This window comes from Panthera uncia, chromosome A2 (genome assembly GCF_023721935.1).
Source record: "Panthera uncia isolate 11264 chromosome A2, Puncia_PCG_1.0, whole genome shotgun sequence".
In the NCBI taxonomy this organism is placed as follows: Eukaryota; Metazoa; Chordata; class Mammalia; order Carnivora; family Felidae; genus Panthera; species Panthera uncia.
Genome location: NC_064816.1, coordinates 119,970,700 through 119,996,282, shown reverse-complemented (window position 1 = coordinate 119,996,282; position 25,583 = coordinate 119,970,700). Strand labels below are relative to the sequence as shown.

Sequence of the window (25,583 nt, the reverse complement as noted above, 5' to 3'; positions counted from 1 at the left end):
GAAGTAGGTAAAAGGGCTTAGTGCTTTTCATGGACACAGACAAGTGATTTTGTCAAGGGGCAGCTTGGAGAAGTTTTAGTAACCCCCAAATACCTGTCATCCTACTCCCTCAAAGCCACCCAAGTAGGCATAAAAATTAACTCAGTGGTTTCAACTCTGGCTACAAGTCAGAATCACCTGAGAAGTTTTAAAAGCTATATAAGGCCAATTAAAACAGGATATCTGGGCATAGGTTTCTTGTTTATCTTGTAAACTCCCTGGTGACTCCAATGCCCAGCCAGACTGAGACTCACTGGTCTAAGTAAACAAGATGGCCACTCAATGAAAACATAGCCTCAAGGCAATCCTTCTTGACCTCTCTTCCAGCCAGGTGACCTCCACCAATATAGACATTCTAGAGTTAGCAGTGCCATGAACTGCCTTTTTTCTAATATCAGAGCTAAGGTTATTAGGATTAGTGTAGAATTAGTGCAACCCCCCTGTGTCTTCATTCCAGGCAAATCTGTCCCTTTTCGGAAAAATGTCTGCCAACCCTTGAAGTAAGTGACAAATACTCAGCCATCTCCTCTCCAGATCTAATTAGCAGCAGTAGCTTCTATGAGGTAGACACTCTTTCAGATGTTTCACATACATATCACTGGTGCGTATCACTCTGCGTCACAGATATTATTGTAAAATTCCAAAATATATTGGGAATCTCTTTTCTTCTCTCCTCATATACTGCCTCCATCTTAATCCAAGTCACCATTGTTTGTTCACCACCACACTCCTGCCTGGTCACCTGCTTTCAGTTTGCCCCGGCCAATCTATTCTCTACACAGTAGCCTGGACACAGGGTGATGTTTAGAAAGCAGAATGAGGCTTGCTCAAAGTCCATCAGTGGCTTCCACTACTCTTGGAATAAAGGCTACCACCCTCCCAAGACCTGCAAAGCCCTGCACGATCCAGCTCCTGCTTCTACTCCACCCCCATTTTATGCTTCTTTCCCCTGCCCACCATGCTTGAGCCACACTGACTCCCTTCCAGTTCGAGAGCATGCTATTTTATTCCTGCTTTATGGTCATAAAATATGTTTCTTCTGCATAGAATTCTTGCCCTAACTCCCTTCAATCCTTCAAGGCTCCTATCATCACTAGGGAGAAGCCCTCCCTTGTCCCCATATAAATAGCCACCCATTCCCTCTCCATTTGTCTTTTGTTGCTCTGCCTTATTTGTTTCCTACATCACACTTAACATACTTAGCCAGTATTTTCTTGTAGAATTACTATTTTCATCTGGTTCTCCTTTTGGACTGCCAGCACCTCAATGACAAGGGCTTCGTCTCTTAAGCTACCAGAGTACTCACTGTGTTCAGCACAATGCCCAGCACGTAGACACTTTGTAAGAAATAATTCTTGAATGAACAAAGAAGTCCATTTTACAGATATCCAATAAGCTAATTAACTTGCCTGAGATCAAAGGACTATAACAAGTATTATAGAAATCTGTCTCTCAGAGGCAAAAGAATATTCTGCTAGGGTTTAACAATCTCTCCCTTTCTCACACAAACACACACACACACACACACTTATCCTGAAGACCTTAAATGACTGTAATCATCATGAATATTCTTTGCGCCACATATAACCTTAGCCACAGCTGTGATTGTCCGTGTGCTAAGTACATCCAGCTGATAGCTTGAGGTTGAGAGGATTTTGCAACAGTGGAAATCCTTAAATTGTTCAAATGTGCTTGTCACAAAGCATTTCTCTTAAGTGCTTTCTATCCTGCCTAGTGGGAAGCCCTTGTGTTTTATCAAGTTGCAATCCAGTTGGACTATTGATGGAATTTCCCTTTGGCCAAGGGGGAATGTGGCCATTCGTATCAGAGAGTCTCTTTCATTGCTATTTTGGGGATTGTAGTGAACTTCTGATGGATGGATCCACCGGGAATTTCTCACCTGCACAGTTCTGCTGAGGCTCCCAGTGGACACTGATGCCTTCTCTCTGGCAGGCCCGGGTATATGCCAGAAATGACTCGCAGTAACAGTTTTTATGGACTGGACATTCACACATGTCTGTCACACAGGACCTAAGGAACCCAACAGAAAGAAATGAACATGTAAAAATATCAAATTATCAAACACCGTAAGCGTGACTTGCAGGAAAGGGTAGGTAAGTGGGATGTCAAACATTGATTGGCCATGAAAGTTTGCTAATTCAGGTTGGAAATCTAAAAATGGCATAAAAGTTCTCCATGAAACCTTATTGGGTACCTCTGAAGAAGGTGATATTAGGTTCCCTTTCTTCTAGAGGATTGTCCAGTAGAACTTTCTGCAAAGACGGAAATGTGCTATAATCTCCACTGTCCAAAGTAGACTCCATGACCCATATCTGGCTGTTGAGCACTTGGGATGTATCTAGCGTGTGTGAGGAACCAAATTTTTTATTTGATTTAATCTTAATTGACTGGGATGCAAATAATCAATATGTCTAGCGGTTGCCATGTTGGAAAGGCAGCTCTTAGACTACAGTCACCATTCAAAGTGCTGCCATTTTGCGAATAGCTCTAATACAAGAATAATAGTTTCTACTACAATATAACCAAAATAGTGCCCAGTATGATAAAAGTATAAGATCCCAGGGCTTTCTGAAGACATACAATTAAGATTCGCTTTGGCAATATCTTAGAATCTTAGTCTCTTGAGAAACACTGATGCTCATTCTTTAGAATGTGGGGTGACAAATTCCAAATAAAGCAAAACTTCCAGGCCTCGAATTAGACCGAAAGATAAAGAAGGTTGAGCCAAGGTCTTCATAGCTTAAGTTTAATTTTTTTTTAATGTTTATTTATTTTTGTGAGAGACAGAGATAGGGCATGAGTGGGGGAGGGGCAGAGAGAGAGGGAGACACAGAATTAGAAGCAGGTTCCAGGCTCTGAGCTGTGAGCACAGAGCCCGACGTGGGGCTCGAACTCACAGACCGTGAGGTCATGACCTGAGTTGAAGTCAGACGCCCAACTGACTGAGCCACCCAAGCGCCCCTAGCTTAAGTTCAAATGTGGAAATGATGGGCCAGGACATGAAGAGAACTGAAATAGGCTTCAACATAAACCAACAAATTTTCAAGCATGTTGACCGCAAAGACACAGTGATGACCTTACGTTGGTGTGTAGTATTATCGTTTACAAAATGCTTCCACATGCAGTCTGTCACTGAGTGCTACATAGGACAAAGCACAGTCCCTATTTTATAAGTAAACAGGTCATTTTACAAATGAATACATGGGCCCAAAGTCACGTTAAAAAGAGGCAAAAGGGTGGACTAAATTACATCCCCTGAGACTACTGCTCTTCCTGTTATTCCACAGGACCACCTTCATCTTCACCTTCCAGCAAGTTTACTCCCTAACAATTCTGACTTAACAGTAATGCAAGAAGCCCTCAAGATTAAGAACATGAAGCTACCCTTATTTTTTTCATAACCCTTGCCAGCCAAACCTCTTCCTTACAGAACCAAATTCAAGGCTGAAAGCAAAAACAATTAATAATAATACTCAAGATTACAAACAGCACGGATGATCTTGAAAAGTGACCAGAATATGATAATCCACTGTGAATATGCCAGCATTTTCTCTTGGCATGGGACGTGTGTACACATCTGATTACAGAGAGCAGCCATCTAGCTGTGTGTAAGGGCTGGAGCGCTGCCTGCTCCCAACAAGAATTAAATGGCAGAAACCATATTAAAGAATCAATAGACTCACCATCTCCCTGCAAAGGTATTACAGCCCAACTCTCGAGGACACAGCCTTGGAAATATGAACTAACAGGGACAAAAGAGGAACAGAACTGAAACCTAAGGAGCCTTCTCCATGTCATCAAGTGAGAAATTATTTGGTGACTGATGACTTAAGACAGAAAATTATTTGATGACTGATACAGGACAGGAAAACAGATCTCTCTCTTCTCCGGAATAATCAAGACTGCGTATCTTCATACCTCCTCCCACGTGCATTACAGAAATCCCATGGAATCCTGCTCACTAGAAAACCCTTTCTGGTACCCGACACCACGCTGTGCCTTTAAATTTGTGCAGAGCCTCCAGGCTTCTGACAAGGGCAAACGAAAGCCTGTTCTTAAAACTACGACGGCCTCTAAATGTCTGACTATGAACTCTCCTGAACGCCACGATTGCGATTGCCTTTGTTGTTTTGATTTTTATTTCAGACCAACCCACACCCGTCACATTCCGGCGCAGACTTTACATTACGGCCACATTTGGGCTGCTGGTGCTGACCTCTCAGCCCACCTCTGCTTCACTCTCAGGACTTCTGTCATCCACCCTCTTCCCTGGCCCATAGGGTGCGGGTCCCTTTCTCTGGCATGGCTCCCACTGATGTGACGGGGATAGAGTGGGCGCCGAGGGGGCCTGGTGGAATGACGGTCCTTGTGTGGGAAGGAGATGGTCTCCACACGAGGAAACGTGTCCCCCGATTTGAAAAAGCATCTAACGTGACTCTGTAAAATTGTGTGGACAGTAAACAAAATTTAATTTGGGTGAGGGAAGTGAATGTTTTCCTTCTTTTTTATTTCTACCGGTTGTCTTAGGAACCTATTTATACAATTTAAAATAAATTGCGGGCAGCTACATCCAATTCATCGAGACTGTTGGGAGAAAATGAGGTAGGCACGCATTTAATGTTGAAGCACACATTTACTAATCACTGCATATAAGTATTCCACCTCCACAATATGCCACTCACTACACAGATGCAGTCAACAATGTATCTGCCCTTTAAAACTAAGGACGACTCGAGCTTATTCTATTACTTGGCACTCATGAGGAACAACATTTGAGGAAAAAGCATGTGTCAAAGCCACCCATCGCTTGAAATATTTCACATATATTTAAAGGCTTGAGAGATGTGTTTTGTCACGGAAGTTAAAACTACAAGATGTCTTTTTTTCACTTGTCAAGCTGATGAGTTTTATACACAAAATTGTACCCAGGGTTTGTGAAAGAATGGAGAAATAGATGGTCCCTACTCGGTGGGCAGAGTATGTAATTGTTAGCTCTCACATCGGGCATTTTGCCGTCGTCAGCTCTTACGCGGACTGTCTCATCTAGTCCACACGGCAATGGGACGTGAGGCAGGTCTTATTACTGGCCCACTTAACATCTGGGGAGACTGCAGCTTGGAGGTGTTGGCTTGCTCAAGGTCACACGGCTGATGACAGATCTGGAACTGCAAAACCAGGACTGTACTTCAGGGCCTTCTCATCTCAACACCCATAGTAATAACGATGACTGCATTAGAAGATCTTTCTAGGGGACAATTGGGCAATACTTATAAATAGCCCTAAGAAAGTTCCTCCCTTTGGCAGGGAAATTACGCACCCAAGAAAATAGTAATGCATGTGGACAAAGATTCCACAGACGGGGGTTTTCATCATAATGCTATTTGAAATAAAAAAGAAGGCAGGAAGATGGCCTGTAATAAATTGCCTATATATTGCCTAAATTGCCTATAATAGAGGCCTAGTTAAATACATTTAGGTGACCTCTATATCCTGCAGACATTGCAATGATGTTCTGGAAATACATTTTAAGATATGAGGAAACATGGAGGAAATATTGACTGAAAAAGAGCAAAACTGTGCTTCAGTATTGCGTGAAAACAAATAAGAAAACAAAAGTAACTGAAAACAGATACGGCCAAATGTTCACAGCGGTCTCTAAGTGGTAGAATTGTGGCTGTTTTTATTTTCTTCATATCCGAATTTTCTATAATAAACACATATCACTTTTCTAAAATGATAAATCAACAAAAAGAGTAACATGAGACATATTAATATTTCAATCAGAATTTACAGACTAGAGTGAGAAAATAAAGAATAAGGAATGGGAGGAAATTAAAATATCCTTTTGTAGGTCTTAGTTGCTGAATATTTCTCCAGCTAACATTTTCCAGTCTGTACTGGTCTGTGCCTCCGACTCAGGTGTTGATTCTATTCACCGTGTGTTATTCTCAGACTCCCACCTCATTGGTCTACTGACGCTATGGACTTGACATCCAGATGGATGGAATGGATAATGGGATAATTAGGTATGCTTCTGCTGGAAGGAATTTATTAAGAAGAAGGAACTTATTAAGAGAAGCAAGCATCCTCAAATGCACTTCAAATTTCAGGGTTGGGCAAAGCAATTGTTATTCAAGTGTTCAATTTGTGTTTATCACACTTAATAGTTCAGTATGAGAAAAAATCTAATTTATGACACAGTGGAATTGAATTTTTATATGTTAATGGAAGATTGTTGCTCTTCCCCTAGTCCGTGTGCACCAATACTGCGCATTTATATTCATGTTATAGGATGTGTAGGAGAATTTTATCACTCTTAGTAGTTAGTAAGATTTATGGCTTTGGTTTCCCTGCTTTCATGGCATTATTCTGTCCCAGTTATGTTCTGTTCGATGTTGAGCTCCTGGTCAGGAAACACAGCTGCCCAGCGCTCCAGGGGGAAAACACAGGTTGCATTACAATAGAGCTTTTCCAGGAAAGCTCTACAGGTAATACAGAATAAAGGCCCGCCTATGCAAGCCCTTTAAAGCAGGCTTTCTGTCACAGGAGCTTATGAATGTATCTAGAAATGATGTTCTGATTTATCCACCCTGCTCCTGGCACCTTTCCTGACAGCAGAGAGGTACAGGCAGGATTCTTGTTCCTTGGGGCACACGTAGCTGTGCAACGCAGTGACATGGAGACAGGATGCCAAGGGGCACGGCAGGGTGCTCCCGAGCTGGTGCCGTGCCGGGCAGCACTTTGTCACACACCAGCTGCCCCCTTCTCTAATTATTTCATGTACGGTTGTCATGTCTCAATCAGACTCTTCAAAGGCCTCTCCTCACTGCGTCCAGCACAATACTGTCAGAACCCACCTGGGGTCAGTTCCCTCCCTGAAACCCAGCTTATCTAATTTACCTGCAGGGAAGCTTGCACCATCTTCTCCCCTCCATTAGGTCACAACCACTGCCTCGTGCAAAGCTCTAGAAAGAAGCCACTAGCCACACGGAGCTGTTTAAGTGGAAATTTACATTAACTACGAGGAAATAAAATTTTCAATTCACTTCCTTAGTCACGTTTCAAGTGTTCAATGGCCATGTGTGGCTAGTGGCCACCATGCTGGACGGTGCTGATCTACACAAGTTCCGTCATGGCAGAAGGTTCTAATGGATGGTGGTACCAGGAGTGCAGCTCCATCTGTGTTGGGAAACCATTCCTGCTCTCCTCAGAGAGGTTTGTAGATGTAGTGATATCAAGATCACTCACTCCTACTCTTACTGGGCACCTACAGAGAAAGTTCAAATTCAAGGTCACTGGTGATCTAGATCATCCCTTTTTCCTCCCCACCCATTCTTTTACCTGGGCATAGGGAATGTCTCATTAACCCTCAGGCTTCCTTCCACCTAGCCATTCCTGCCTTGAATGTGCTTCCTTCTCTTCCCCACTGGAAGAATCTGATGTCTATCCTTTAACATTCAGTTCAGCTGCTCCATGGCGCTTCCTGACTGGCCCAAGAAAAGTTAGCCCCTTCCTATTGGGTCCTATCCCCTCTACATCTTTATCCTAGCACATACCCTCTGAATCCTAATTACCACTTCCTCTGTGCGGGGGGGACTATATCTCGTTCATCCAGCCAAACAGTGCTTTGAACAGGCAGCTCAGTAAATATGTGGTAAATCACCCAAAGAGTGAATAACAGTCTGATAACTTTTGCCCAGCTTCCACAGGGCCACAGTTGGACACTGATATTTGAAGAGCGTGAATTCCACCCTTGCCCCAATCCTCGGCCAGTGCCTAACCCAGCCCTCCACCTGGGGCTGCTCACCATAGCAACCTCTGAACTAAGCTGCTTCCACAGGAACCTTGCATTTTCATTTTCAACTTCTTACACTCCTCTGCTGTATCCCAGGGGATTTTCTTTTTAATTTAATGAATGGCAGAATAAAGAATTTGATCAGAGAAGTCTGCCTTCATGACACACTTTCAGAAAAGCATATATTCAATATCATAAGAACAACCTATAGCTCTTCGTGTTATTAAAAAGGCAAGCCTCCAATACTGCTAAAATCAAAACATCAAACATCTCTCTGCCTCCTAGCAACAGCAGACCGAGTAGTTTTCCCTCTGCTTTTTCTGGCATGAAGGCCACCCCTGTCAGAGAGAGGTAAGCGTGCATGTGTTGGCTACCCAGAGTTTTGAAAGACAGATAGATTAACCATTGGGAACTCTCCACACTGCTTCTGGGAGAACAGAAGGGCAAGCCAAGAGTTGCCACAGCCAGCACCATCTGGGCGCCAGAGGCAGAGCTTTGGCTCTCCCCTCTGCCACCGGGAAGGGTCTTTGGCTGTACTACGTTGTTCTATTTGGAAATCAGCCTTCCTGAGAACAACAGTAGAACATGGCTACATCTGGACGATCACTAGAAAACCACACTGGGGTCATATGGCTTTCCTTGCTCCATGTATCTAGGAAGTTCACAGAATCAGGGGAAAGCATCTCAGGTTGGTTAGTGCCTGGGCGTCCCTGGGAAAAGGGGAAGGGAGAGAATTCAGGAAATAGTCCTGGCTGGGTGGACAGAAGTGTGTTTAACTACCAAGAGACTATCAATAGAGACTATTAATAAATCCACTTATACTTTAATCCTTGAAATTCTGCCCCGACCTCCCTAACCTGAATTGCATGGAAGTTACTAGAGGAGGTAGTCATACGAAGGCATAGCCATGCCACATTAGACCTAAGAAAATAACTTCATCCCTGGCTTTCTAGTGCCTACATCTGCTCTTCTCAATACTACATGGGCACCCTCAGTAATTCACATAAAAACAGCATTTTGACATAAAAAAATAGGGCCAAAAGATTTAACAGTGGGACACATGAGGTTGCTTTATTGAGATGTTAATAAGCGTGGGGAAAACCTGCAGAGCCAGCTGGTAGGGAGTCTGTACTGCTCCTTCCAGATCCTCCCTGAGCCAGCCATAGTTTGACATCATGGTGGCTTAAATATTGGTGAGGATATCTGATATCAAATATTGGCTTAGCTATTGGCTCTATGGTTGCCTAGGTTTCCAGGATAGCACAGCAAGGCCAGGTATTTCTGGATGAGCTTTTTTATTTTACAAACTCGATCTAAGGAGACGGGGCAGGAGAATCTGGGAGTCTACCTGTTTCTCTGGTTGTGGATACTGAACTTATCTGCAATCCAGCCTCATTAGGTCTCCCACACAGACCCACATACATTATACCTTTATTCCACTCCTAAGTGTGAAGAAGAATGAACTCATCGAGCCCTGTTTGTTCAGACGGAGGCACAGACATGAACAGAGGGACGCACCTTCAAACTCCAAATGACGTAAAGGGTATTCTGGGCCGGAAATCAGTGCAATGGGATACTGAAGACTAATTCCATGGGGGGTGGGTAAGGGTGTCTAGAAGTCTTTGCAGAGTAGGAGAGACATGGGAACTGGGTCGTGAAGGAAGTGTAGAATTTTGCTTCATTACAGAATGAGCAAAAGGGAATTTCAGGAAAAAGGAGGAGCCTGATTAAAAGCAGAGTTTCCAAATCACCAGATCTCAGATTTGATGCTCATGTGGTCCAACCTCGGATACTAAAAAATGAGACAAGACAAAAAGCCCATGACAGTCACACAACCTGTTTCTGAAGACCACGTTTCCTCACACGGCAGCACATCAGGTCTGTTGTTAAAACATTTCTTTCGGGGCGCCTGGGTGGCTCAGTCGGTTGAGCGTCCGACTTCGGCTCGGGTCACGATCTCGCGGTCCGTGGGTTGGAGCCCCGCGTCAGGCTCTGGGCTGATGGCTCAGAGCCTGGAGCCTGCTTCCGATTCTGTGTCTCCCTCTCTCTCTGCCCCTCCCCCATTCATGCTCTGTCTCTCTCTGTCTCAAAAATAAAATAAAAAACAAAAAACAAAAAACATTTCTTTCTTCTAGGGATCCAAATCCTCATAATTTCCAACCTTACTTGTAGGTGTGACACTCATAGGTGCCACACAGAATCAGTCAGCGTGCTTGTGCCCGTGATGACTTCTCAGTTATCTTCCTGAGCTCCCCCATCGGCCTTGGGCGTTTGCTCTTTCTGCCTTGACAAGAATAAAAATCCGACTACCAAAGTAACAGGGAAAAACCTACTGAACTGCTTTCATAATTATTCACAATGAACCCCTTTTCTTGATTGCCTGCACTCTGTTCTTGTCACATATACATTGCCTACTTATATGTATGTAGTTCCGGTTTAAAACCTAGGGACTCTACATTTTTTACCTAATTTACACTCTCTAGATACTGAAAAATATTGATTGCTTTAACTCTCCAAGGTTATATTCCCCAGGAGGCAAAAGGTGCTACCTGCCTGGCAGATACTAGGGTGGCATAGGAGTTCCAGAAATGGTCCTCGGCCTTGGACACCTTTCTAAAGCTAGAGATTGCTTTGTGGCTAACACAGCAGGCACAGAGACTCCCTTTAAAGATAGCAATGCTTATGATTTTCCATAGATGCCAATTTTAACAGGAATCCCTTACACTTGCTCTGAGCAGAGACCAAACAATCATCGTGCATGTTCTGGAGCCTGAAATATTTCCTCCTTTGATAAAGCCATCTATAAGACCATCTGTGGAGAATATATTCCCCACGGCTCATAGTTAAGTTTTCTTGCACCTTATGGCTGGGGAAGGTGTGTGCACCATCCTGCTATTTGCTGGAGAGACTAACATGGTTAGAAAACACTCCTCTTGGGAAAAAATGAGATATTTTTGCTAGAGTATGAAACACTGGCTCCACAGAGGGAAAAGATGACCATGATTAGCAAACATTTGCTAGGTTGTCACTCTCCCAGGGATAACTCATTACTTCAGTTTGGGCAAAGACGTCTAATAATCCAGCCAGGGAGAGAGGAAGCCTGGTCACTACCCCCCTCTAGTGGCTGAGAGTTAGAGTGCCAAGTAACCTTAATTCTTATTCCAACATTTGCTTCTTAACTCTACTTTTTTGAGGGGGAGGCTGACTGATAAAGCAGAACATAAAAATGGCTGCTCGTCAGAAAACCGATTACTTTTCTCTTAAACATGTTCAACTCATCACTGTCACGTTCACTGTAAAACAACCGTGAGGCTGGCTGGTGGACTAAATCCCCACATAATCTAAAAGTCTCCTGGTTTTCTGCCACAGAGGCTAGAAGAGCTGAGGCACTCCCTGCCAGAGGGCAGGTGAGGTGGAGCATTGGTGGGAAAAATCTCAGCTTTTGTACTTTTTGCAAAATCTCACTTTACTCATGCACTGGATCTAGCTTCACATACTCTGTTTTTGCAAAGACTCTCAAATACAAAAGAGCACCCGACCCTGCACCTAAGCAGGAGGTACCACATCTGAGGTGGTAACACAATCAGAGGCCAAAAGCGCAGCGTGTTGACAATGTTCAGCCATGTTCCTGCTTCTTAATTAGTAAAATGGTGGAATCACTGTAGTACTGGCATTCTAGGACTCTATCTAAATATGAACTTGCCCAGCCCTCAGCCAGCCTTAACACTAGGTGATATTCACACTTGGAAGATCTTCCAGAAAGAGAGATCGCTCTTTACCGAGAAAAATCTCCGGGCGCCTGAGTGGCTCGGTCTGTTGAGCGTCCAACTTTGGTTAGGGTCATGAGCCCACATTGGGCTCGCTGCTGTCAGCGCAGAGCCCACTTCAGATCCTCTGTACCCCCCCCCCCTTTACTCCTCCCCCACTCACGCTCTCTCACTGTCTCTCAAAAATAAAGAACATTAAAAACAAAAGAGAAAATAAAGTCTCAATATCTCTTCTGTGCGGCAAGCCCAACTCATTCTATTTCTACCCCCGACATAGACGCACATCACCTTTGAAATCGTTCCATTCAGCTTGACAAACACTGTCTGCCGTGTGCAAAAACACAGGCCGGGCTCGGTGGAAATGTAGAAGGAAAGAAGACCCTGCCTTCAGCTTGGGACTTTCACAGAGTCATGGGGAGGGCAGGGCGAGACTGGGCAAGGCCACAGGCCGCAGGACTAAGGAGGCTCAGTCTGGGGCTCCTGTGGGTGCGGGTCGGCACTCTAGGGGGAGCTCCTCCTTCAGCCATGCTCCCAGGGCACCCTGCTCATCTCTGGACCCTGGGGGAGAGGAAAGTGCTCCCACAGGACAGGCCATCAGGGAGTCCGCAGAGGGAGGCAGCAAGGGGCAGCAAAAAGCGCTCCGGAGTTCCCACACCTGTGGGAAACCCCGCCTGGGTTACTTGGGGCACAGCCTTCTCCCTTTCTAGGCCGGTTTCCCCCGCATCATCGCTCAGAGTGTTCTCAAGAAAACAGACTGTCCGGTTGTGACAGAGGAGAGAGAAATTCATCCGCACAGCCGCATGCGGGCCAGCGGTGGGCGCCAGGCAGAAACCAGGGTCTCCAATCTTTGCCCCGCCGAAGCGCAAAGGGAGAAGGGTGCGTAAGTGGAGCTTTGTTTTTTTTCTCTCATTCCAGGGTGGCATCCCCCTCAGCGCCATCCTCGGGGACTCCCAGACCCAGCAGTCCTCTGTGAAATCTTGCCATTGGTGGCCCAGCGTGCCGGGACAGGTCTGCGGGTCTAGACCACGGCTGCCTGCTGAGGGGTATGACTGGGAGCGCGCCGTCACAAGTTGGCAGTGAGGAAAATCCAAGGAAGTGAAGGCGCCCAGCATCTGGAGGCCACGCCCCAGCCATATGCAGCAGCCACCACCAGCCCAGATGCTTCAAAGGGGCCGATCCTTCCAGAGGCCTTGTTCACATTAGGCGGTGGAGGCTTGCCAAGTCCACAAACCCTCCACTACGTGCGTTAATAAAAGGGCAGAGTGGTGGCCACGCCCCCCAGAGGATGCATCGCTGCGGTGAACTTTTTCAGATGCTGGGTGCCTTTCATCAAGCATCTTCCTGCTTTGGGCTCCACGGCAAACCAGTATTCACATCCAATCACTGCGCTGGGATGGGGGTTTTTTGTGCTCCATACTCTGTGCAGCTTGGCTGTATAGGGAAAACTCAGTCCATAAGACCTAAGAGGAGTATTATTCTTGAGGGGCCCACCGCACCCTCATCAACGCGGGATGGCGCGTGGCCATTCTCAAATCATGGAAAAGAGATTCAGAAACCAGACATTCCCCAAACCCAAACCATAAACACCATGGGCCAACCACCTTCTTGCAGCTTCCCACCCTCTGCTAGAATGATAGCATCCTCATATAAGCCCCAGAGAGATGGAAAGTGAGGCCTGTTTCCTAGAAGCAACTGAGAATATTGCTTTGAAAGCCCCGGAATATTCATAGCCCTGAAAGTGGAAGAAGTCGGGTAAGGCAACATTTCCTCAGTGCCTGCTGTATGCCAGGTGTGTTGCTTATATAAGCACATATAATTTCGACTGCAAAATTTTTAACGGAAGGGGGAACTTAAACCCAGAGAGATCACAGAGTTTTTTTAAACGCCACACTGGTAGTAAGTGACAAAGCTAGGTCCATGTTCTTTTTCCTACAACACACTGCCTAATACAACACATGCTGTTTCCCCCACCCCTTCTCCTGGTTAGAACCTATTTCTCCTTCAATATGCAGGCCAATAGCTTTCTCAGGGAAGACTTCTGAGATCCCCAAACCAGTGGGGTTGCTATTAAACATTCTCATGGTGTTCTTGAGTGACCCGTGTCACAGCCTGCAACTATGTTCTTGTCTGATTTATCCCTCACTCCATCCACATCTCTATCCTCCCTCCAGGAAGGGCAGGTTTTATTTGCCATCTTTCACCAGCCCTGGTCAAGAGTTAAGGCTCAAAACCTGTTTTTCTGAGTGAATCATTTATAGATGTTTATACAGGCAAGGCAAGATAAAGTGAATTCTAAGATGACAATGAGAATGAGATGGTTAAATGGCCTGGAAAAGTTTCAAGGAGGAGTGAGCATCCCATGGATTTAAGTACAACCAACGGCCAAGGGGAAGAAGATCTGGAAACAGGCCACTGGATTAGGCAACTAAGAGGTCAGTGATGTTCTTAGTAGGAATAGTTTCATGGGGCAGAGACAAAAGTATTGAAGGAGGAAAATATATGAGACATTGAGTGAATACCATTCTTTCAGTAGGTTGGCAGTAAAGAGGAGGACATAAATGGGATGATAGAATGAAGGGAAGCCAGGGGAAGCTCTTGTGCATTTGTGTGTGTGTGTGTGTGTGTGTGTGTGTGTGTGTGTTAGGATCAAATAGACTTGAACATTTTGCACCGAGGAAAAAGAAGTCCAAGAGAAGATGTTGAAGTTAAAGAGATGGAGGGATTAGGTAACTGATAGAGTAATGTCACGAAGAAAATAGGTAAAGATGGGGTCAAGAATGTAGGAGAAACGTTGTCCTTCTCTTCAATTACAGTTGCTAGTAAATCCCTGAAAAAATTTCTGGAAAAAGTCACACACACACACACACACACACACACACACACACAAGTCCTTTGGCTTATACAAATCAGAGTGGGGTAAGGGGTAAAAAAAAAAATCAAGGCTACCTTCTAAATCAGCAGTTGGATAAAGATCAATAACCCAGTGCAAATACCTAGCAGAGAAGGGGGTAGAATTGGATGAAATTTTCAAATGGTGTTTCCAGGTGAGGAAGGACTACAGATGAGGGGCAAGATTCCCACCTCTGGAGAATAAGAGTTCCACTCTATCTCATCCATGACCTTGGAGACCCATGGCAAATGAACTAAAATAAAACTAAGCCAGAAATTGAGTGCTGGAGAACTTGGTCCTTAGCTCCTGTGGAGAAAAACACAATACAGCAGGTTTCTTAAACCTTAATTTAATTATATAAAATTAGTGGTGGAACACTTTCCCCCAAGTCAGAGGACCTGACACTTAGACACCACTTTTTTTGTGGGGCTGGGGTGAGGCTTTTCTAGATGCTTTTCTTCCTAAATATTTTAATTTCTCATCTGAATAGTAAGTCTTAACAGCAGCCACTATGGCAATCTATCTTGGTAAAGGACAGTGAGTGCTCAGAAGTCCTACCAATAGGCTGGATGACTCATAAACAGTCACAGAGCCATAGAATCAAGAGTCTTAAAAGACCTTAGTGAACATCTACTTCCTGCAGGAATTCCTTTTATAACATCCCTGACAGATGGTCATACATCTGCATCATGTCGGTGATAATAGCTCAGTAGCTTTTTAGGAGTATCATTCCTGCGATAAACAATGAAGCCTTCTATCTCTCAGGAAGTTTTCTTATATATTAAAGGAAAACGTGTTCTGTAGCTTCCACCCATTTGTTCAGATTCTACCTTCTATTACATTGTTCTATTCTATTCCAGCCTCCATATGATATCCTCCTCAAACACATTACCAAAAGTAAAAATGTTCCCCTTGAAAGTTAACTTTTGGGGAACTTCCAGCAATATGCCTATTAGGCCATTTTTTTACTTCCTGTGCTTTTATTTTCTTTACACCTAGCAGTTAAAGGGCATTCGAGTTAAGTATAAACCTCCTTTCCCTTTTATTTATTCTTTCAACAAATCTCTGCTGAGCAGGACATTGTGCTCACCTCCAAGTTAGAGGCCAAGATGAAAAAGATAGAGTTTCTACTCCAACTACACAATGTACTAAAATAAATTGTAATAAAAGGAGGAAATCAATGAGTGCTATAAAAAGCATTACAGTATTACCAGGGGAGTGCAAGGAGAGAGATTATTCTGGCAAGGAGGGTAGGGAGTGAGAAGCTAGAAAAGATTTCAAGGAGGAGGTTTCATTTGAGTTACATCTTAAAAGAAAGAGCTCGTTTTACCCAAAGAGGAAGGAAGAGCTTTTCAGAAAACTCGTTATTTAAGAAATAAGAAAAAAAGTAAGAAATACTTTTGTTTGCAATGCCACATGTGCCACTTAAAAATTCCTGATCATCAAGAGGAGGAACAAAAGTGTTAGGAAATTACCAGAAAGGTAGGTTGTGCTCATTTAATGGACTGCCTTGTATGCTATGCTATGAAGCATGAACCTTATTTGGAGATCAGGGGAGTCACTGACTGGTTTGAGCAGAAAAAGGATAGAATAGAAAACGTACCTCAGGAAAGTGAGCTGATGAAGTGACCCCTGGGGTCAAGCACCTATTGAGGATGACCCAACGACAGGTTACAAGAGCAAAAAAGACACAAGCAGGGATTTGGGGGGCAGAAGGTGATGGCGCCAGTAGAACCAGAGGGGAGACATAAAGCCCATGGGATAGGAGAAGGTATACCCCGTAGAATTTTTAAAGGGATCTCATGCCAGGCAAAAGGGAAGAGAAAGGGTCACATATGCCTCTGGAGATTTGAGCCTGGGTTTATAAAATCTGTCACCAAATAAAGAATGCAAGAGAAGAGACTGTCGGCAACAAGAGGAAAGAAAGACAAGGAGTTTGTAGTTAAACAACGCGGAATTTCCGGTAGAACATCTGGGCAGTGAAGGGGCGGTAAGTGGTTAGCAACTGGCTCTTGGGGAGTTGGGGAGAATAGAACCCCCGACGCATAGCCTCTTCCAATTTCTGTTGTGTAAATTCTCCCAGTGTATTTGCTTTCAGGCTCCCCACATGACTTCCCTGATCCCTAAGCATGGTGTTGGGAAGAGAGGCTAACAACTGCCTCTAGAGAGCCACTTCAAGCCAGCTCCAGCTGGCTACACCCGGTTAACAATGTGTAACAGGCGCTGGAGAGGGGAGATATACGTTGAGCCAAGAGGGTTCCTTATTTTTCAGTAAACAAAATGCGATTTTGTGTGTGTGAGACAAAGTTAACACCATGGCTACAGGCAGAGCATCCCTACTGATGTGTTCTAACGTCAGCCAAAAGTCCCAAATAAATTATCTCATTCTCCGTTACCAACGTTCATGTAAACACCATAAAAATGAGTGCTGACAGCAACCAATGAGTTTATGCTGGTTTTATTTTTCATAATATCCTAGAAAGATTCCTCCTTTAAGATTTATTATTGTTTTGCCTAGCATGAAATAGTAACTAAGTGTTTTGCTAAATCAATTTAAAGGTTGCTTTGTTTCACTGCCACCTTCACAAGTACCTCTGGGCCGTCTACTGTTTTATAATGGCTCATAATAATGCTGCTCAGTCAATCATAGGATGCAATTTGGCTTACAAAAAACTATAAACTATCTCTTTTAAGATTGTATAAAAATCTAGCAACAAGACTGATTAATACTGGGGCAGTCAGTGATGCTATGAAGTTGGTAAGGCATTGGAATAAGAAAGTTAAAAGGTGAGGAAAGTGGATAGCTCGTATTAACACAGTGATTCAAAGTCATGCACTGGGGAAGAAGATAGGGATGAGGGGAAATGAGTGGTCAAAAAAAGACTTTACTATGACTCAGCAGTGAAAAATTCTAATTTCTCCCCCATATCTTTCCAGTGATAGCACGGATATCTTCATATGCTTTCTTCCGGACACAGCAGCCACTCATGTGTTTTGTGCAAACACTTCTCATAATAATACTTAGGGGAACATAAACTCCTCATTCCTCACATAGCAGCCAAATGTTCTTTTTAAAATATAAAATAAATCACGTTGCTCCTCTAATCAAAAGTTACCACAGATGCCTTGTCACATTAAAAATATAATGAACATAAACCCTAATCGTGGTCCACATGCCCCTGACCATCTAAGCCCTTCCTGCTTTACATTTTCATCTCTGTCTTCCAGCCTTAGCTCACTACCTTTGGATGGGACTAGACTCCCTGCCATTCCTTAAACATGCCATGCTCAATGCTACCTTTGGCTGAAACGATCTTCCAATGTCCTGGAGGAGTGGCTTGCACCTTCTCAACTTTCAGAGCAATGACTACGTCCTCAGATGTTCCTTCTCTGATCATCAGTATCTACAAAAATCCTCCATCTCCATTTCATCACCCTCTCACACATACTCTACTCTATCTCATTGATTATTAGTTTAGTTTTGTTTGCATTCCCCAATGAGGATGTAAGCTTTGTGAAGGCTCTTGTCTGTCTAATTTCCTGCTGACTCAACAGCTCCCAGCACAGTTGCTAGCATGTAGAAGGTGCTCAGTAAACATTTGTGGGATGAAGAATGCTCCCACTCACATTTAACTGGACATATTTTCATGAAAGAAAAACAAAAGAATGACTAGTCCTGCCTCCACCATCCTGTCCTCCATTATGTCTGAATATAATGCTCCCCTGCCATGAATGCCACATTAAAGTAACACAGCAGATTAAATAACTTAAATACGTGACTTGGGGTCTTGTATAGAAACACAACCGAGGTTATATGTGCTGACTTTTCTGTGACATACTAAGAGCAACTCACAGTATTTCCCAGGAAGCCTTGCAGTAAGGTGAGGTAAGTGTAAGTATGAGTTCCCTTCAGTCACTCATTGCTCTAAATTGCATTTACGAAGCACCTACTACACAGAGGCATTGTGCCGATACACAGACAAGATGTCAAAATCTCCACCCTTAAAGACATAAAATAGAGAGAAACAGGTATAAAAAGAATTTTTATGCCATATGATCAGCTTTATAATAGAGATATTAAAGAAAGGACAAACAGCAGAGGGGAGAATGGTGAGTCCAGTTAAGAATGTGAGCTGTATATTGAGCAAACTTCATTGAAGGGGGACCAATAATGACCAGTGATCTCAGTTTTGCATAAGTTTGAAACAGCCATTAAGTCCTGAAATGACAGTACCTACTTAGGGAATTACGTTTAATTTTATATGGCATGAGCGGTTGCATATATGCAAGGAAGGACCTATCAAAATACAACAAAGAGAGCACAGACAGTACAACTACAGACTATCTATTTACAAAAATAAGGGCAAAAAATACTGTATCTTTAAACAGAACCCAACAGTACATTAGAAGAATAACATATTAAACCGAGTGGTGTTTGTTTTAGAAATGCAAGGTTGGTTTGATACCAAGATGTTTAATGATATAATTTTCACATTAATATATGAAACAAGAATAACTATGTATTCATGTTGACAGATGCAATACAACATATCATAAATTATACATTTATTCTGGGTTTGAAAACTTTACAAATATGGTAAAACTGAAATGAAAGAATGCTTCTTTAACACAATGAATGATGTCTACCTCAATGTAAGAAGTCAGAATTATTCTTAGTGATGAAACATTAGAGGTATGTCAGTAAATTCAAAAGCAAAGGCTGCTTTTCAATACTATTATTAGGTAATGATATTCTAAAGTTATGCCTTCTAAAATTATACAAGAATGGGACACCTGGCTGGCTTAGTCGGGAGAGCATGTGACTTTTGATCTCAGGGCCATGAGTTCAAGCCCCACGTTGGTTGTAGAGATTACTTAAAAACAAAAATCTTTTTAAAAAAATAAAATCACACACAAAGACAAACAATAGACAAGATTTTAGAAAGGAAAGAGCAAAATTATACTTTGCATGCAAATTATGTGATTGTCTATAATTAGGAAACTTCAGAAAAAGAGAAGCTCTAAAAACTGTTTTACTAAATGCCAGCAGTAACTGCTTAGGAACTACACTCTACAAAAAGATCCAATTCACAATACCAACCAGTCAATGTAGAAGAAATGAGACTCAAAAAGTACAGAATCTATATAAAGCAAATAAAATATATAAACAAAAAGATTTCCTGGGATAATATAGTACACTTTATTTTTATTTTAAAAAGTTCTGCATTGTGTTAAGTATTAATGTGATACAAATCAAAATAATGAATTTGAAAAAATAATTTAAAATTCTTTTAATGTTTAGTTTTGAGAGAGAGAGAGAGAGAGAACAGGGGAGGGGAAGAGAGAGAGAGGAAGGGAGGGAGACACAGAATCCAAAGCAGGCTCCAGGCTCTGAGCTGTCAGCACAGAGCCCTATGCGGGGCTCGAACCCACAAGCTATGAGATCGTGACCTGAGCTGAAGTCAGAAGCTTAACCAACTAAGCCACCCAGGCACCCTGTGAAAAAAATAATTTTTAAAAACCTCTTTGGCTGCTCAGTGGGGGCTAGGGTGTGGAGACAGGGTTAGTGTTCACTGCAGGAGAGGGATGCAGCTGAGGGAGGAGGTATAGAAACTGGAAACACAAAGAAATAATGATAATTTACACCAAGGTAACAATGGTTACTAATTCAACCAAGAAAATAGATTTTAGATATGTTTAAGAGCTTATATCAATATGATTCAGAAACTGATTGACTATTTGAGCATAAGAGTTAAAGAAGAGAGAAGAATCAATGACTTGTATGTTCAACAAATATTTGCTGAGTACCTTTTATGTGTCAGGCACTAAATTAGAGACCAGAAACCATGGATAATTAAATGAGAACACACATTCAATTCAGCATCCTCTTAGGAGGATGCATTAAAAGATATAATTTCAACACATAAGAAACCTACACGTATTTCTTTCACACAAAAATAAAATCCAATATGGAACTTTATTAGTGGAAATTATGAAGAAATGATGCCTTCAAATGAATAGTCAGAGGAGAATCTAAATGTGTTTAATGAATGGAAAAGAAGAACATAGAACTGCAGGGAATGGTAGATGTAAAACTGAATCTGGCTCAGACTAAGCAAACTCAGAGAAGCCAGAATCATAATCCAAGAGGATTATAATACAGAATGAAATTCAGAAGTAGAAGAGGACTCAGGTCCCTGGAACACTGGTTCTCAAACCTCACTGCACCTTAAAATTGCCAGGGAACGTTAAGTCTCAGTGATGCCAGGGGTCTCAGGCTTCAGAGTTTCTGACTTCATTGGCTTTCGTGTGGCCAGGGTACCAGAAAACCCTAGAGTGACTCCCTTGTGCAGCTCTAACGGAGAAGCCCAGAATTGGATCCTCATCACTAGCTAGATCTTGGTTCATGGTCTAAATAGTTACTGTTAAGAAGGCCCTATTCTTCAGGGTCACAGATCCCCACTAGCCCCTAATTCTGCATAGGAATCTTCCAACATAGTCAATAAACTCACTTTTTTAAAATAGGGGAACTAAGATACAGATTTTTTACAATCTTCTACAAGCTAAATAGCTTCTCCAACCTTAAAAGTGCTAAAAGCACATTATAGTCTGTTGATTTTCTTCCATCTCTGTTGTATAAATAAAATTGGTGGGTCAAAATATAATCCTGCTCCCCCTAAAATTTCATCAAAATAATTTTTACTTAAATTTGGAAATACTGATTGGCATTGAGCTCTTATAACTTCATCCTTCTATGCCATAGTCTAGAAAGAAAGAATATGATATTAAAGAATGCACTATAAACACTGATTCCTGAGTTTCTATGCACTCTGAGAACATTATGTTTGCCCATTAACCCTTACACAAGAATCAGGTAATTGCAGAGGCAAATGTTATTTCAGAACTTTGAAGAAAATCATCCCTGTGTACATATCATAAACTCGGAGACAAACGAACACTCTGGGTCATTATTAGAAACATTCCAAAGAAAGAACTGTAATCTCTCTCAAAGTTCTGTACTCACAATGGGCTTTCAGTGGAAAGTCACTAAAAAACCAAAATTCTCAAAGGGAGGAAAGAGTTAAGGGCAAATAATAGGACTGCCTGAGATTTCTCATAGGAAGACTTTTCTCTTTAACAAAAGCATTTCTCCGTCTTTGCTCTGACTGGTGTCCACGTGCAGGAAAATTCACTAAGCAGCTAAAGGTCCAGATGAATTCGGTGCCCATGGTCCTTCCATCAAACCAGCAGCCTTGACCTCACATAGGGTCTCACCTGGGCTTTGTTAGAAATGCAGAATGTCAGTCCTACCCAAAACCTATGAAATCGAGCTCTGTGTTTTAACAAGATCCCAAGGGATTTGAACGTGCATTGAAATTTGAGAAGTATTGGTCTAGAAATGAGCTACAGAAAATGCAGTCAGAGGACAGCTTTGGCATCACCCAGAGTTGAGTAGAAATGCAAATTACTGGACTCCATTCCAGACCAACTCAATCAGATGCTGGGGGTGGGGGTGGGGGCTGGGGCCCAGGAATTGGCATCTGACCTACCCCTACAGGTAATTCTTCTGCACAGCCAGGTTTGTGAAGCAGTGGTCTGGGACAGGTTTTTGTTCCACCCACCCCTAACTCCAGAGCACTTACACTCTGAAAATGGATAGTTTGGGCTGAGTAGGAATTAAATGGAAAAGAAAGGGAAGGGGTTGCAGTTTCAGAAAGAATGGTACATCACCTATCATCTATGCCATAGCCTGAGATCGTCTCATCATCTGATGATGGACCTTGGGTTCTCCTTAGAAATTTCAGAATAAAATGATAAATCCAGGGGTTTCAAATCTCAATCTTAATTTTTTTCAGAGCCTACTTTCAATTCCTATTTTTTTTTTAATAAAAAGTTTGAAGGGGCACCTGTGTGGCTCAGTAGGTTAAGTGGCTCTGGTTTCAGCTCAGGTCATGATCTCACAGTTCATGAGTTCAAGCCCTGTGTTGGGCTCTGTGCTGATAGTGTGAGGCCTGCTTGGGATTCTCTTCCTCCCTCTGTCTCTGCCTCTCTCTGTCTCTCTGTCTCTGTCTCTCTCAAGAAACAAACTTTAAAGAGTTTGGGTCCTGTCCCACTTTTCCACCCCTGTCCCCAGTAAAGATGTCTGCAGAGTATTAAAAGCAAACCTTCACAACGATGGACAACTTCTGATGTGCACATCTCTGAAATACTATTATCATTGTTATTGGTAAGTTTAATTTTTCCCATATTTTCATGGTGATTTCATTGTATAGGAAAATGCAGCTGCATCCCTCAAGGAGTTCACTGTGTGCTTCATTTACTCCCTCCCTCTCTCAACAAACATGCATTGAGCATCTCCTATATGTGAGGCCGGGATAGGTCACAGGGCGAGGCAGACTTAGTCCCAACCCTTATGGGGCTTAGAGCTAGGCAGGGAACAGCTAAGCAATCAGACCCTTAGCATGTTAAGGGCTATGGTAAGAGCTACAAAGAACACTGTAGGATGAACCTTCCCTGACTCCCAATCCTGAACTAGGGGGCACTGAGGAGGAGGCTTAAACTCAGTCTGGGGAGTCAGGGATGGAGTTTCTGAGGCCAGCCGTTGGTGGCAAAAAGACTTTTCTTTTCTTTCAAAACGCTGATAATTGAGGCTTCATTTGTTCCTTCCAGTTCTGTTATATCCTTGCTACAAGAAGGCATTTGGCTTTCTGTAGATAAGCAAAGGAAGACTGCCATCTTTTCTAAGTGCAGGAAAAGTCCTTGTTCCATATTTCTTCAGTCCTCCATTGTGCTCTAGATTTCACACAGTGCACTGGGTTATATCATAGATTCTTAGTAAATGTGATTGTTATTTGACTGAAAAGTAAAAGAAGAAGACTTGCTTTCTTCTGAAGTCCTGTTATGATGCTCACTGAATGGCAATCAAGCTTAATTCAGAGTTGAGTCAGTGATAAGGGCAGATTTGTATTTTGTCCTTACAACTAAATGTTCTCCTAATGAAAGATGACTCTATGATTCTTTATTGTTTAATATTCATGACCAAAACACTTGGGAGCCAAGGAGAAAAGTGAGTAAGAATGCAAACAAAGAATAAACTTTAAGAGTAGAAGACCAAAAATCAAGTCACTCTTTAAATATAAATAAACTTGAGAAAAATGGGAGGAATTCAGTTGGAAATCATAAACATTAAGAACTCTTGTACAATAAAAAGTAAGGACACCAAAATATTGAAACTAAAATACCAAATACTAACTCCGTTTCCCTGGGCAAGTAACTCAAACTTTTGTTCATCATGAAATATTTCAAACAGAAAAGAACAGAGAGTAATACAGCAAGTAGCTATGTACCCAGTACTCAGAATTCAATAATGTTAACATTCTGCTGTATTTGTTTTAGGTTTTTAAAAGGAAGAAAACATTAGAATTATAGTGGAAATTCTTTGATCTCCTCTATCCCTAATTCCGTTCCCTTTCCTTCTTCTCAAGGCAAATGATTATTCTTTCTTTATAATAATTCTATATTTTTACTATATATAATTGTATCCATGAATAATATGTGGTATTCTTTTTAATTTTACACAAATGGTACCACACTGTATATCTCTCTTGGACTTGGTTTTTCTACACAATATTGTGTTCTGAAAAATTATGCATGTTGACACCACTAGATCTAGATCATTCAGTTTAATCACGGACAGTAGAGATTTCCAATTTGCAGCTATTAAAAATACTTCAATAAGCATTCTTGTAAGCATGTATATAGATAGATAGATAGATAGATAGATTTGCTACCTGTATGTTATGTCAATCTTCGAAACACATTGAGACTTGTTGGAGTCTAATAAATGTCATTTGTTACAACATTTTTTACAACATTCCATGTATGCTCTAATAAATGTATATACTCCATTTCTTGAATGCAGAGTTCTGGATATGTTGATTAAATCACACTTAATTCCAATTGTTCAGATTTCTGCGTTCTTATCAACTTTTAACACACATTTATCGTGTGTTAAAATATTCCCTTATGATTAAGGAGCTCTTATATTCTCCTTGTCTGTTGGACAATTTTTGGTGGATGTATGAAGTCAATGTGATTGGAAATGGACAGGATCATGACTATAATATCTTCTTATCATATTGTTTCTAACATCGTATGTTCATTGTTTTCATGTTCAATTTTATTTTACCTCATATTATTGCTATAATAGCTTTCATTGGTACCGTTAGGATACATTTTCTCTACTTTGAATCTTTCTGTGCCATTCATTTATGTATTCCTCTTGAAAACCACATATATCATATATAACTACTTTTTTAGAAATGCAATTCTAGAGTCAATAATTTTATAAAAAATAATATTTATTTTTGAGAGAGAGAAAGAGAGTGAGAGACAGCGGGAGAAGGACAGAGAGAGAGGGAGACACAGAATCCGAAGCAGGCTCCTGGCTCTGAGCTGTCAACACAGAGCCCGATGCAGGGCTCAAACTCACAAACTGTGAGATCATGACCTGAGCCGAAGTTGGACACTTAACCAACTGAGCCACCCAGGCGCCCCTAGAGTCTGTAATTTTTAATAGGCAACTTTAATTCATTTACACTTATTCCAATTACTGATCTAGCTGGACTTTTGCTTCCATATTTTTATCTTTTCTATTTCTAATGTTTTTTCTTCTTTATTTCTCTATTTCCTACCTTCTTCTATTCTCTTTAGGACAATATAATCTTGCTACTGTGCTATCCAGCAATTCTATTACTGGTTGTTTACCTATAGAAATAATGAAGGTATCAGAAAGCATATGTACGTGAAGATGTTCCATGAAGCATTATCTATAATGTTGATCTAGAAACATCTGTCCAACAATAGAGAACATGATGAAATATTTTATAACCACTACAAATATTTTGAAGCTTCTGTAGCATAAGGAGAAAATGTTGAATGATGTTTTATTAGGAGGAAAAGCAGAATATAAAATCCCATATATCCCATGTGTACCACTACATTTCAACCATGTAGACATAATTTGGTGTTTGGCTGGAAGATGTTCAGCCCATCTGGTTTTTGAGCAGCA

At 42.0% G+C, this 25,583-nt stretch overlaps 1 protein-coding gene across 1 annotated transcript in view; it reads right to left on the bottom strand.

Moving 5' to 3' along the window:
* The window catches only part of BMPER (BMP binding endothelial regulator), a 246,556-nt gene that overhangs the window by 10,892 nt on the left and 210,081 nt on the right, over nucleotides 1-25,583 (bottom strand). Inside the window, exon 14 of the mRNA XM_049641682.1 lies at nucleotides 1,940-2,070. Coding sequence (XP_049497639.1) covers nucleotides 1,940-2,070 — 131 coding nt within the window. The remainder of the gene's footprint in view (nucleotides 1-1,939; nucleotides 2,071-25,583) is intronic.